Here is a 14,338-nt window from a genome sequence, read left to right as displayed (position 1 = left end):
ATACTTTCTCTGTGATCCCAATCTGTTTAGATCTGTTTAGTGTGATAACTAAAAAGCTGTATCTCATCAACTCCCATATTTCAGAGGGTGTTAGATTTTTGGGGTGAAATCTGTTGAAGGTTTTTATGGTTTGGGGTGTTTTTGTTTTTTCCCCAGTGGTGTGCTGGCAGGGAAGTAGGTGTGGAGGTGGAGGGAGAGTAAAGCTATGAGGGAAGAAACGTCCCTGGCTGTAGTTTGGACACTTTTGTGGTCATCTGTAAGTTGAAGAAATGCCTAAAGACATTTGAGAATAGCCTTATGTACAATGCTGAGGGAGGTAGAGTTCACAAATAGTCTGTGGTGAGGTGAAGAGGACATGGGTGAGTGCAACACACTTGCTGATGGATACAGTATGTTCTGGGGAGAGACATCAATGCAGCTTAGAAGTCTGAGGAAGGGAGGAAAATTGTGGAGAAGCATTTGAAATAGAGAAAGGTAAAAAATGGGGAGATCTTATGAGAGTAAATGAAAAGCTAAACTCTGATATACTCTTAGAAAAACAGAACGTGCGTTTCTCCCTCCCCTGTGCCCCTCCACGGTGTCAGCATGAAGCTTCTTGGTTGGAGTCTTAGCATGAATAATAACAAACTTATTAATTAGTTTAAAATTATAACTTAGTAAAGTATTAGTAAGTGGGTACTTAGTTAAATAGCAGTACTTGGTCAAGTAGGGTGGTTTTGATGTAGATGCCTGAGCTCGTAGTTGGGTTTGAGGACCTTACAAGTGCTGGAGCTCTTTGAGGGAGCAACATGCTGATACAGAGAAGAGAAATAAACATACTCAAGCTACCAGTGCATAGGACCTGAAACCATGTCATCTCTTCCAGGTCTCTCCCTTGTTTTTAAGTTGTGTTTTTTTTGAGCCAGAAGAAAAAAGATCAAAATGGGGCGAAGGTCGACATCATCCACCAAGAGTGGGAAGTTTATGAATCCCACAGATCAGGCCCGTAAGTATCCATAAAAGCTAAGTAGATGGGAATGGGATGTTCCTCGGAAAGCAGATAAGCTTTCTCTGAGGATAAGATCCTCACTAGTGAATCAGAATGGAGTTACCCTAACTTGAAAAATGCTACCTCAGTTTTGGCTGTGAAAGTTGCTTGCTTTCATGCTGTTGCCTCTTGGAGTATTTACCTCTTGGTTTTCACTGTGGTTATCAGTGCTCAAAGGTCTTTGTACTTAGCTGTTGGCTAAGCTGCATGCTGTTTCTTGGGACAGAGTTAATCTGTCCAGGGCAGGAGTTTGAGGAACATAGTCAAATTTTGCAGGTGCTCTGGTTAGATGAGGGAGTTGTTACTTTTGTAATGTGCCAGATGTTATCAATGCTAAGACCATAAAGAAAATCCAGACTTCCACAGTGGATGTGCTTTATTTTGGATGCATACTCAAAGCCTACATATTTTTGCAGTGTGTTGTCTGTTGCTGACTATTTCAGCTTCTGTGCAGCAGTCTTTTCATGATTGCATGTATCGCTATGACTTCTGTTGCATGTTGTTCTTTTTTTTTTTTTTTTTTATGGAAAAAGCTTCAGGACACATGGAAGACTGGAATATCTCCCCTTTTTTCTGTATAAAACAGATGAAATAGAAATCTATTTCATGCTGTATTTCTCTCTCACTGGGAAGCTGAGTTAAACAGTTACAGTCTTCGTAAAATGAATGAGCTGTTGAGAAACAGCACTAGTCTTGATGAAGGAAAGGTTCTTCATGAATTTGATTGTCTCTTTAAAGTTGTTATTTTCTTTTTCTTTTCCCCTCTAGGGAAGGAAGCTCGGAAAAGGGAACTAAAGAAGGTAAGTAAAGAGATTGGAAACATTCAGTGAGCATTTCCTGTACTGTGTACCATGTTTGTGATTGTAATGGTCTGTGGCTGACGAATGGACTACAGATGTTTTGGCTGTGTCGTGGTTTGACCCCAGCCAGGCACTGAACACCACGCAGCCACTTGCTCACTCCCCCACCAGGAGGATGAGGGAGGGAATCGGAAGACTCATGGGTTGAGATAAAGAGAGTTTAATAGAAAAAGCAAAAGCTGCACACACAAGCAAAGCAAAACAAGGAATTAATTCACTCCTTCCCATGGGCAGGAGGCACTCAGCCATCTCCAGGAGAGCAGGGCTCTATTGCACATAAGAGTTACTTGGGAAGACAAACGCCATCACTCCAAATGTCCCCCTCTTCCTCCCACCTTATATACTGAGCATGATGTCATATGGTATGGAATATCCCTTTGGTCAGTTTGGGTCACCTGTCCCAGCTGTGTCTCCTCCCAATCTCCCATGCATCCTCAACGTCATTGCCAGCGTGGCAGTACAGAAAGCAGCAAAGGCCTTGGCTCTGTTTAAACTCTGCTCAGCAATAACAAAAACATCTCTGCATTATCAACTCTGTGTTCTGTGCAAATCCTAAACATAGCCCAGTACTAGCCTCTGTGGAGAGAGTTAACTCTACTTCAGCCCAAACTGGCACAGGTTGATATCCTAAGATTGACTTTGGAAAATACTATCTGAACAAGTAGTTTAAGAAAACCTAGAAATCTTGTTTTGAGTAACCATATCTCATCACCCACTGTTTTATTAGCTTGTAATTTTTTAAGCATTATTTTAAGTACTTACCTAGCAATAAAAATCCCCCAAACAAACAAGCGAAAGCTGCAATACAGAACCCTCAAAGGAAACAACAAATAAACCACCCAAGACTCAGACACTTCTTATTAGTGTGTTTTTCTGTATGCCTTTTGTCGGTTGGTTATTGTGTTGATTATATGTGTCTTAATTTGAGTGAATGAATCATAGCAGCAATTATCAAGATAGTGGAATTAAAATTGCCGGAACTTTTAATTACCTTTGCTGCTGATTTGTGCCCTGGTGAACATTTGCAGGGTATGTTGAGGTGTGGTTTTTCTTGCAGACTGCAAATATTGAGGGAGAGATAACAGGTGTTCTGTCTCTTTCTTCTGTGACACTTTTCTGATCTGTTTGATATCTGATCTTAGAACAAAAAGCAACGAATGATGGTACGAGCAGCTGTACTGAAGATGAAAGATCCAAAGCAGATTATCCGAGACATGGAAAAATTGGATGAGATGGGTGAGTGAGAGGTACCAGGTGTTGCACTTGGGCAGTGATTTATGTAGATGCATGGCATAGTTCTAAGGGATGACTGGGGAGACTAAAATAGAGTAAACCTTTTTCCTTTCCTGTTAGAAGGGAAGAGTCTATGAATAACTGGGGATTGATTATGATTTGAGGTGATGTGGTGCCATCAAAGATGACTTTTTTCAAGAAAATGGCTGATAAAGAGAATGAGCAGTGTGTGTGATAGTAACTTAGAGTTGAAGGAAGGCATTGCCATCAGGCTGAGGACTTCCTGAAAGTTGGGATTGGAAATTATTTGCTTTGAAGTTGTTTCATTCATCATAGTTGTACAGTAGAGTAATTTACCAATTTTTTTGGGTTTTTTTTCTGTCTTGGATTAGAGTTTAACCCAGTACAGCAGCCACAGCTTAATGAAAAAGTGCTAAAGGATAAACGCAAAAAACTCCGTGAGACTTTTGAACGTATCTTGCGGCTCTATGAGAAAGAGAACCCTGACATCTATAAAGAGCTGCGCAAGTTGGAAGTGGAATATGAGCAGAAGAGATCACAGCTGAGCCAGTATTTTGATGCTGTCAAGGTAATACTTGTTTTATTTCAGGCTCGTAACTGTGGCAGTGTATTCTCTTTGTCTGCTCATTAGATGTGACAGTTACAGCGGAAAGGAGCTGTATAAGAGACCAGTGTCACGTGGCTCATAGGGAATACTTACATTAGTTTCCATAGTACCTCCAGTGAGAGCATTTCAGTGAGGACAGCGTGGAGGTTGTCAAGTCACTGTTTGTCTCTGATATGCCAATCTTGTTCAACAAGAAAGGAGGAAAGGGAAATTTATGTTGCAAATGGACAATATCAGCATTTTGTTTTCTGTATTAAAGAGAGCATGAGCCTGTGAGTGTGAAGTTGGTGTTTCTGTGAATTTCTGCTAAATCTTTTACTGGAAGTAATGAGAATCCTTTGGCATTCCTCTAAAGATCTTTCTTTAACATTGTTCCCTACCATACTGGAGAACATGATGTTGCCCAAGTGCAAGGATCTGTAAGACTTTTTTTTTTGCGTATATTTTTCCCCTTTGGAATATGCAGGAGTCTGTGACTGGTGCTTACTGGATACTTCAAAAATACATCCATACTTGTCTGCAGCCTCTTTGCTTTGGAGACTGAAGGTCTAAATGGAGATAGAAACCTGACTGAGTTTTGACTGAAATGCTAAAGCCTTTCATGGGTGTATTACATGTGCTTTGTTTTGCATTGAAAGCTTTTACTGTTGACACTTTCTCAAGTTTCTTTCATGGACTGCTGCAAGATAACATGCCCTAAGAACAGACACCTTTGAGTGATGGCAGGTCCCATTAATTCTGTACCCTGAAAGGTAATGAGGTTGTGCAGTAGCTTCTGAGGGAGTAACCCATTCTCTCTTTGTTTTTTCCACTTTTCTCCTTTCCAGAATGCTCAGCATGTTGAAGTGGAAAGTATACCCTTACCAGACATGCCCCATGCTCCCTCCAACATCCTCATACAGGATATTCCCCTTCCAGGAGCCCAACCACCTTCTATCCTCAAGAAGACCTCAGCCTATGGGTAAGTGGAAAAAGGAAACTTAGAGGAGTAGTAAAAAGGAAGCACTTATTACTGGGGAGGAGCTAGGGGTAGAAGCAGAAGTAATACTGACTTGCAGAAGTCAGGAGTTCTGTGCAAGTTGTTTGTACTTTCTTTTAACCAAAGCCCTTTTAATCTTTCCCTGCTATTGCAGGGTTTTGTTTAAATTCCTCTGAGTAATACACTAAACCTTCTGGTTTTTGTCTTTTTGCATATCAGGAAAACTGCAAGTCCTGCTGGTTTGAACATAAACTCCCCTTAAATTGCCATATGTGTGTTCTTCTGTACTGCTGGCATGTTCAGTTTATAGGAATAGTTTATATAAGCTCATAGTTTACTTGTTTATTAGAGTTTTTTTTCATTCTAGTACTATTTTTCCCTGTTTCTTTCTGAATACCCTTCTGTTTTCACCAACTCTGTGTTTATTTCATTCCTCTTCTGTGGTGAGGTTCAGTCCTTGGTGGTTTTTTTTGGGTTTTTTTAAGTGTTCTCTTCAGTAGCTCTCTGAGAAGCTTGTTTTCATCTGATCTTCAGCAGTCATGTCTTATATAAGGTTGTAAACTCCTTGGGTCAAATCTATACTTCATAAATATTCATGTTTCTTTTGAGAAGGCTGCTGTGTAAGCAGTGAGGAGAGAAGGCTAAAGAATTCTGTTAAGAGCGTGGTTGCTTTCATTTGTTTGTGTTCATATATTTCTTCTTTCTCTTCTTATTTCCAGACCACCAGTTCGGTCCATCTCTGTTCTTCCTCCTCCTGGGCTTGGTGTTCCACGTTTACCTCCAGGCAGGAAGCCCCCTGGCCCTCCACCAGGGCCACCCCCACCTCAAGTCCTACAGATGTATGGCCGTAAAGTGGGTTTCACCTTGGATATGGCCCCTAGAAGGCGAGAAGAGGAGATTTCCTACAGTTCTGAAGCAGGTAAGGACTTTTCCTATTACTGCCTGGGGTTTTCCTTGCACTCTGTTTTGCTGTGGATGGTATTGCTGTGAATGTCGTGTGCCCTAGAGAGGGTATTCTCTGGGCAGTGTGGGTGCTGGTACTACTTGAAGGACTCTGAAGTGATTGCACCTCTGAGGTGATTCTGGTCTGTTTTTCATAATGCCTATAATTTTGTTACCAGCTATATTTTTAAATGTTGAAACTTCTAATTGCATCTCTCAATACTTTTTTTTCCATTAGGTTACACAGATGAGGTATTTTCCCACGTAGCCTTAACAGTGCTGAAACACTGCACATGTTATCCTTAAAAACCCCAACCATTTTAAAGAAGTTTTCCTTTAAAAAAAGCCCCAAACAACAAATAAACAAACCCCCCAACACCAAAAACAACCTTCCCCCCACCCCGAACCAAAACCACAACAACAAAAACCCCAAACAACCCCGAGTGGGTTTGCTAGGAGAACCTACGTCCTCCTTTTCACACAGTTACTGTATCATCCCTAGAAACTTTTCTGAATGAATGGATCAGCTTTATTTCATACCAGAAAGCATCAAATTATTCAATGGTGTGGAACTGCTGAATAGAAATTGATTAATGAGTTGCAGTAGCAGTTACCTTCACTTGTTTGCTGTGCAAATTAACCAACTGGTTACCAGGAAATCTTAATCATAGCATGGTAAGGGGTTAGAATGGACCTTAGAGATCATCTGCTCCCAACCCCCTGTCCTGGGCAGGGACACCTTCCACTAGGCCATGTTGCTCAAGCCTTTCTCCAGCCCTGCTTTGAACACTGCCAGAGCTCAAACCCACTATCTTATAAACAGACTCTCCAAAATACTGTTTAAGGGTATGTGCCTAACAGTAAAGGCATGACATGTTCTCGCTAGGGGGAATTTTGGGACTGTAGACATACAAACTGTTCTTTTCACATCAGTGTATTTGAAGTTTATGCAATTCCTGATACTTTGCTTTCTGCAGGACAGCGAGGGCATGATGATGATATGTCCAGTACTAGTGAAGATGAAGGTTATCCTGAGGACATGGATCAAGATAAGCATGATGAGAGTAGTGACGATAGCGACAGTGACAGGTCAGATGCCGACAGTGAAGGCGACGACTTCCTGCATCGGGATAACGACAAGGAGAGGGAAGGTGGTGAAGAAAAGAAATCGGGTATGATGGGGAAATTAGAGATAGGGGGTTGATTTTTTTCAGAGGAAAAACACTGCTTGATAATATTTGTATCCATTCTCCTGACTGAGGCTGTGCTTTTAATTTAATTAGCTAACTCTGTTCTAAGTCACCTAGGTTCCAGCTGAAGGGTCTTTATTAATAGACGGGTCAGAAGGAGGCAATCTAGAAGTGAAGCAACTTTCTGATGATCCTATTTTCTGAGAAGTTGAGTTAGCTTATGGCTCACAAGCTGTTTTTCACCTGAAGCATTTGTCGTGGTTTAACCTCAGCCAGCAGCCAAGAACCACGCAGCTGCTTACACTCAGCATTGAAGTGGCAGGGTATGCTACAAAATTAAGCCTCAGTGTAAAGTACACTCAGTTGCTTGGAGAGACCAAATGTTAAAGAATACTATAAATAACCAGTAACACAACTATTAACTCTGATATAAGGACCATCATTACCTTAGAACAATACATTATCCATGTCAACTGTAGGCTTAATTCTATCTGATTTTTATTATTTTCTTCTCACCTTCTGCCACCCTTATTCATACTTTGTCTTCCCCAGGTCACAGTGTCAGGTTTGCAGACATGCCTGGGAAGTCACGAAAAAAGAAAAAGAACATGAAAGAACTGACTCCGCTCCAGGCCATGATGTTACGAATGGCAGGTGAGTGAGATGGATATAGTATGTGTAGGTAAGCCATTAGGCTTCCAGTTAAGTAATCTCACTTTGTTTGCACAGCTTTTATTTTATAGAGTAAATATATTACTGGTGTAATGTATGATCTGCTAAGAATATCAGCTGTGGTTAGGTATTTGGTGGTTATTTTGGGGTTTGTTTTTGGTTTTTCTTTGTAATTTATTTTTGGTTCAGTAGTGTGAGTGTTTTGCATAGCTGAATTGGAACATTTCTTCTAAACTTTTTCTTGCTTAACTTCTAAACAGTTGTTCAAATGATACAAACCTGCTGCTGCAAAAGAAAGGGTGACATTGTCTATGTGCCCAGCCTGTAATCTGTAAGGATTTGTACTCCCTAAAAATACCCTTTTGCTGAAATAAGGTAACCAGTAGAGTGAAGATATTTTATTATTTTTTTTTTAGGAAAGAAACTTCAGTATTTTCACAGGTATGGGAGTTTCTTGGACATGGGGATTATGTCTGAGGTCATACCCTCAACCTCCTGTCCCTGTTGCCCCACTTCTGCACAAACTTCCATAAACCATAGATCAAATAGCTGCAGTCTGGGTTGGTAGTAAAAGTTTCAGGTCCAACAGGAACACATAGCTTTTCTTGTCAGAGCTTTCTAGAGCAGTAATGATTTTTTTAATTATTATTGCTTTTGCTTTATTTTCTGTTTAACAATAAAAAGCGGTAAGATTTCTTCTCTTTGAAGTAAGGTTTATCTTTCTTCCTTACGTTTTACTTTGTGTGCTGAAGTTTCTCTGATGTTCACAAAGATGTTATGCATAGACAAATTTTATGAGTATGTCACCATATCCAGGTCAGGAAATTCCAGAAGAAGGGAGAGAAGTGGAGGAGTATTCAGAAGAAGAGGAGGACGAGGAAGAGGACTCAGAGTCTGAAGACACAGCACAACAGCAGCAGCAACAACTCAGTGAGGAAGCTCTTGCAGAGACTGGATCATCTACTGCAACTTCCCAGACACAACAGCAGCAACAGACTGCGCAGCCTGTTCCTCCAACTCAGATACAGGCACCTCCTCTGCCTGGGCCACCTCCGCTGGGACCACCTCCAGCCCCTCCACTGAGGCCCCCAGGCCCACCCACTGGCCTTCCTCCTGGACCTCCACCAGGTGGGTACTTGATCTACTCTGGTTTGAGGGTTGCAGGCTCTTGGTACTCCAGGCAGTGGTACCAGTTTGGGAGTTGTGAAGCTGCAGAATGTGTTGCAGATGAGTACATCTGCTCAGTGTGCTGATTATTGAGACCTGTATGATCTCTTCTGTCATCATTCTGTTGTTGCTGTACCTTGCTCCTGAGGCATCAAGCTCCTGTAGCTGTAGTCTATCTGATGGGCACTGTCTTTGTTAGACCTGACACTGACAGCAGCAGACCCACTGTATGAAGTGATGTAAAAGAGCAAAAGTACTTATTTTTAGGCCAGGGGAACAATGAAATGCCACAGTGAGAAGATTTTTAGCTGTTTAAATTCTGACATCCTCAGCTCTGTAGCTGTTATCAGTTACTGCTTCATTACATGGGGAGGGGCCCTTTTTCCAAGTGGGAGAAGATCCTTATAGTTAAAGCTTCTTCATAATAGTCAAATATAACTGCTGCCTCTTTTTGAGATTTTTAGAAATTCTATTTAATCTGACAGCTGGCTAATGCAACTTTCAAATTACTGTTGAAGATCTTTAGTATTAGCTGATGAGATAGTTGCTGGGGTATTTTTTTAACCAGGAATGAAATTTCTCTTTTGTTTGCATCCTTTCAGGAGCTCCTCCATTCCTGAGACCTCCTGGCTTACCGGGATTGCGTGGGCCTTTGCCTCGACTGCTGCCACCAGGCCCTCCACCTGGGCGACCACCAGGCCCTCCCCCAGGCCCTCCACCGGGTCTGCCCCCGGGTCCTCCTCCACGTGGTCCTCCTCCTCGTCTGCCCCCTCCTGCCCCACCAGGTAAAGTGTTCTGTTTGTTTCAGTGCCAAGTCTCTTCTTGCTTTATTTTCCCAATTTTTGCTGTGGTGATGGAGCCGGTGAGTACAGTTGCTTACTGGTTTGCCTTTGTTCCTGTGTGTGTGGCTGCATTATGCTATGTGCTCTTACATTTTTCTGTTTGGCAATAAGAAATCTGCCCTCAGAAAAGGAATTTCAGGGTTTAAACTTTTTGCTCTGCAGGACTCTTTCTGAATAACCCCCTAGGTGCTCTAAATGGTGCTCCACTAAATGAGTTGGAGATCAGGATGTTTGTTTTTTCTGCCTGGGTTAGACATTTCGATTACTGAAATTCCAGTGGGATGGATCATCATGAAACTTTATTTTCAGATTATGACATTAAAGTTTGAAAGGAAGTAATGTACAAGCTCCTGTGGCTTTCAGAGTCTGAAGAGCAGCACTTTCAACCCGGCATTTGGTGCAGAGTTGAAAATCTTTTTGGTTTAATTTTTTTTTTTAAAGCCAGTGCTACTGCATCTTGTTGTGTGTTGTTTTGTTTTGGTTTTTGTTCTTGAATTTCTGAGCCTATGCGCTTTTTTTGACCAAATATCCCAGGTTTGGAGACAGCTTATACTTTCTTTTCTTCTTACAGGTATCCCTCCTCCTCGCCCAGGCATGTTACGGCCACCTCTGGTGCCTCCCTTAGGACCTGCCCCACCTGGGCTCTTTCCACCAGCTCCCATTCCAAATCCAGGGGTACTGAGCGCCCCACCCAGTTTGATTCAGCGCCCCAAGGCGGATGACACCAGTGCAGCCACCATTGAGAAGAAAGCTACGGCCACTATCAGTGCCAAGCCACAGATCACTAACCCCAAGGCAGAAATCACTCGCTTTGTGCCCACTGCCTTGCGAGTGCGCCGGGAGAACAAAGGGGCTTCAGCTGCCTCTCAGAGAAAACAAGACGATGAGCCTGCCCTGCCATTAACCAAAGCTACCCCTAAGGCTGGATCATCTGCCCCTATCTCTGTACAGACAAAGGATGATGTGTATGAAGCCTTCATGAAAGAAATGGAAGGTCTCCTGTGACCTGTTGTAGTCTTAGTCAGCTTTCCTGCCCCTCTGAACACAGATCAGATCACTGTGGAGGGAGAAGGGAAAGTCCTCCTGCAAGCAATGAAAGGGCTCGCATGACAGGGAATAGTTCCCTACCCACGGGTTAACTTGCCAGTGTGCTGTGAATAGAGATGGCTGCAGATGAGGTGTGGCTGGGGACCTCCTTTCAGAGCTAGCATGTCCCCTTGGTGAAAGGAAGTTATGGGAAGGAAGGCGATGCTGCTCCCCTCAAGTCCTCCCCCTTCCCTGGAGGGAGATAATGATACTCTGGGGAGGGGAATGTGGGAGAAGGAGGTGACTATGCTCTGCCTGAATCCTTGCACACCCTGAATGCTCTGGTGAGGGTAGTGGAACAGGTTTTTAAGGAGCCAGAAAAATGTTAGCAGCATTTCATACATGAATGGTTGTCTAGTTTTTATTTTCTGTACTGGGTTGGTTTTTTTTCTGTAAATATTTTATAATCATGTTTTTTAGTTGCAGTGAGGCTGATCAATCATCTTTCTTCCAGGGTAGTCAGGAAGGTAATTTGTTGCGTATACTGTACACTGGAATTTTGCACCCTATCCCCTTTACGGTCATCTTGGTGGCTTTTCATCAGTTGGGGAAACTTTGTTTTGTCTTGTGAGAGACAATAAATGTTCGGTGTATCAAAATACTGGTTTCCCTGTGATTTGTGTAGAACTAGCAGGCAGGTGGAAAGAGGGGAGGGTTCTTTGCCGACCTTGCGAGATCATAGAGGCATTCAGAACCTCAGAAAAGAAAAGCATTAACCACATTGTAAATAATACTTTGTTTTACTGAACTTCTGCTATATTCTTGTTTTCAAGTTGCTGAATATCCCCTTTCAAACTTTATTGGTACCTAGGAGAAACCTATGTCCTGAAATACTGTCTTTTATATGCTCTTATTGGAAGGTTTGCTTCATACCAAGCATCAGATAACCACTGGATGCATCATGGACAGGCTACCTTTACTACGAAGTAAAAATTGGTAAACAATTTTAATGTTAAGAGATTGACAGATAATTTTACTTGTGGATAGTATCATCAGTATTAAGATACAAGACTGACAGATATCTCAAACGATAGGTTCAGTTGGCTGTAAGTCTCAGACTTAGCTGAATACTCCATGTTTTGAGGTTAAATCTGCTTTTAAGGGGGCAAAGTTATTAGCTAACCAAACTTACACTTGAAAATTTTGATTCTGTTTTCACAAATTCCAGACACAAATAGGTTTGCACAACAGTTCTCTTCCTGGTTCAGGAGTCAATTGTAGTTGTGTCAGTAGTATCTTGTGCTGGTTTGAAAGCAAACCAGTGTGAGACTCCAAGTCAGAAATGCAATTTAATAGGAAAAACAAAACAATAAATGCAGCACTACAAAAAGAAACCACTGACAGAGTCAGAAAGCAACCTGACACCCTGTCAGTCAGGGTGTTGGTAGTAGTCCCATTAAATGGTGGCTGCAGTCCTCCTGGAGTGATGGGTCTGTGGGAGCAGTGATCCTGTAGATCTGGGCTTCACCTGAAGGTCCAGTGGTAGCTCTTGTCCTCTGGGAATCCAGCAGGCAAAGGGCATCTGTGCTGGTCCAAACCCCAGATTATATCCCTGTGGGAATGCTTGGCTCCCTTCCTCGAGGTGAAGCATCTCACAATGGGAAGATGTAATTCTATGGGTCATGTGGTGGGTCCCTGACAGCCCATTAAACAGAGACAGCCCCTGAGGGAGCCAGCAGGGATGCGTAGGAGATAATGATCACTGCCCCACCTGCTTTAACAGCTTGTGAACACGATAATAGAATACATGCTCTTGGTTACACCCTACATTGTAACCTAAGACATATCTTAAATAGAATTTTTAGTTGTATTTGTGAAATACCATGTCTATATTTTACCTTTAAAAACACTTGGAAAATATTTATTCTTTAATAAGTGAAAAGTGTGAATGGTGTTTTTTAATGGTTTTTGATATCATTGTGGTACCTCTGTGACCCCCAGTTTGATTATGTTCCATTGGCCATATTCTCACATAGGTGAATCACCTTCTCTGTTGGGTATGGGACAATACCCATATTGTCCAAGCTATTGTTGGACAATAGCTCCATTGTTGGAGCTATTCTCCAACAATCCCTGTTGCCATTCCCATTCTCTTCAGGCTGAGGCAAAAGGGTGGTATGAATTTGCTACATGTTAAATGAGCTCAAGTTGGGTGTTAAATAAGGTAGGTAATTTCCCACAACTAATGGACCTAATAGATGGCTTTGGAGGGTGTGTGGAGAGGGGAGGTGAGGTGGGAGTATTTACTTTATGATGGCACTGGTCATGGGCATAATTTTGTAATGCCATTTTTACTGCTCCAGAATATGTTCTCAGCTCTGGACTACTGGTAACGTAAGCCCAGGACACCTCTCCTTTTTGTATTGTGGTCACATAAAGGTTGGGATTCTTATGTGTAATACTGCCTCCATCTTGTGCTCACATTTTTCATCTGTAGCTTTGCGTAGTGTTCACAAAATAAAAAATGATCATGGGGAGGAAATGGTCTGGAAGGGACAGAGACACAGAGAAGTGATGTGACTTGCCCAACCCATCACTGAAGACTAGTGACTGCATAAAGGTGGAAATAGAAAAAGATTCCCAGGAGTAGTTTTATTAGGCACACCCTGAGCAGTTTAGATCAGAATTCCTGTTACTGTACCTTTCTGGAAAGGATGTTTGAGTTGCAGAGTTTAGGTGAAATGTTGTCTTTTAGGGATTTAGGCTTTTTTTTTATTGTTGGTTGGGTTGGTTTTATTTCTGTTGTTGTTGGGGTGTTTTTGTAGGCTATCATGGAAGGCCTGGTGGGAGTCAGGTCTTTGTCTTTCCCTGAACTATCACAATGCTAGCACCCAGGGTTAAGTAGCATAGTCTTGCACACACTATTCTACTACAATTTTATGCTACCCATATTATAGGATCTGAGGTGCATTAAAAAGAACCATGATTTAGAGTATAAAAGCATCAAGGAATGAAGATGGGAACAGAAAAAAATCACAAATAACTGGAATTACTGGACACAAGAAGGCAGAATCCCATGCTATGGGGAAAATGGAGGAAGAGCCTATTGTGCAACATTGGGGTAGCAGAAGGATGTGGCAAAGTCCAGGGTGCAGGCTCCTTCATTGCTTTACACAACGATAATCTCTGCCCTTGCTCAAATTGTGTGGAAGAATAGGAAAAATACGCCAGGAAATTGAGAGAAACTGTGAGTAAATACCAAATGAACAGGAATCTCTTTGTCTGTAAGACAGGGCCAGACTGTAACAAGCATCCTGAATCCTCAGGAAATCACTTGAATTTACTCGCGCAGGGAGCTATTCTGTAGTTTGGGTAACTGTGACAGCCTGACCTCTAACGGTCAGCAGAATAGCCTTGCAATTAACACCGTATTAGTTTGATTACAGTAATATTAATTTCTTTCTAGAATCAGAGAAACTGTGTTACGTGTTCCTGGCCTAGTTTCTACACATATCAGTAGTGCTGGGTTGTAAATGTTTCTACTGAAAGGAAAAGTTCTCTTTTATAATGAAATTTATACAGTAGCCATGCAGTAGCATTTCTGAGGTTTATAATACAGGATTATTCCTAAAACAACAGCGATAGCATTAGGAGAGGTGCGCTCCGTTCCTGGGGAGCAGCTGAGTGTCCCTGCCCCGCTCTGTGTCGCCGGGGACACGTGCCCCTGGCAGCAGCGTTCCCGGAGCGCGGCTCGGGCGGGCGCGGGTCGGCC

The 14,338-nt window shown here is 42.3% G+C and overlaps 1 protein-coding gene across 1 annotated transcript; it reads left to right on the top strand.

Annotated features, from left to right (window-relative positions):
• The first annotated feature begins 864 nt into the window (after window positions 1-864).
• On the top strand, window positions 865-11,225 carry WBP11 (WW domain binding protein 11). Its single transcript, XM_009078670.1, has 11 exons — window positions 865-985; window positions 1,796-1,827; window positions 3,030-3,123; window positions 3,513-3,709; window positions 4,576-4,709; window positions 5,447-5,646; window positions 6,647-6,841; window positions 7,412-7,513; window positions 8,348-8,659; window positions 9,301-9,483; window positions 10,112-11,225. Exons 1-11 carry the CDS (start codon window positions 922-924, stop codon window positions 10,543-10,545), a joined length of 1,947 nt encoding a protein of 648 aa, XP_009076918.1. The 5' UTR covers window positions 865-921; the 3' UTR covers window positions 10,546-11,225.
• The last annotated feature ends 3,113 nt before the right edge of the window (window positions 11,226-14,338 follow it).

Source organism: Acanthisitta chloris, unplaced genomic scaffold (genome assembly GCF_000695815.1).
Source record: "Acanthisitta chloris isolate BGI_N310 unplaced genomic scaffold, ASM69581v1 scaffold44557, whole genome shotgun sequence".
Taxonomy (NCBI): domain Eukaryota; kingdom Metazoa; phylum Chordata; class Aves; order Passeriformes; family Acanthisittidae; genus Acanthisitta; species Acanthisitta chloris.
This window is presented reverse-complemented; position numbering and strand designations above follow the sequence as displayed.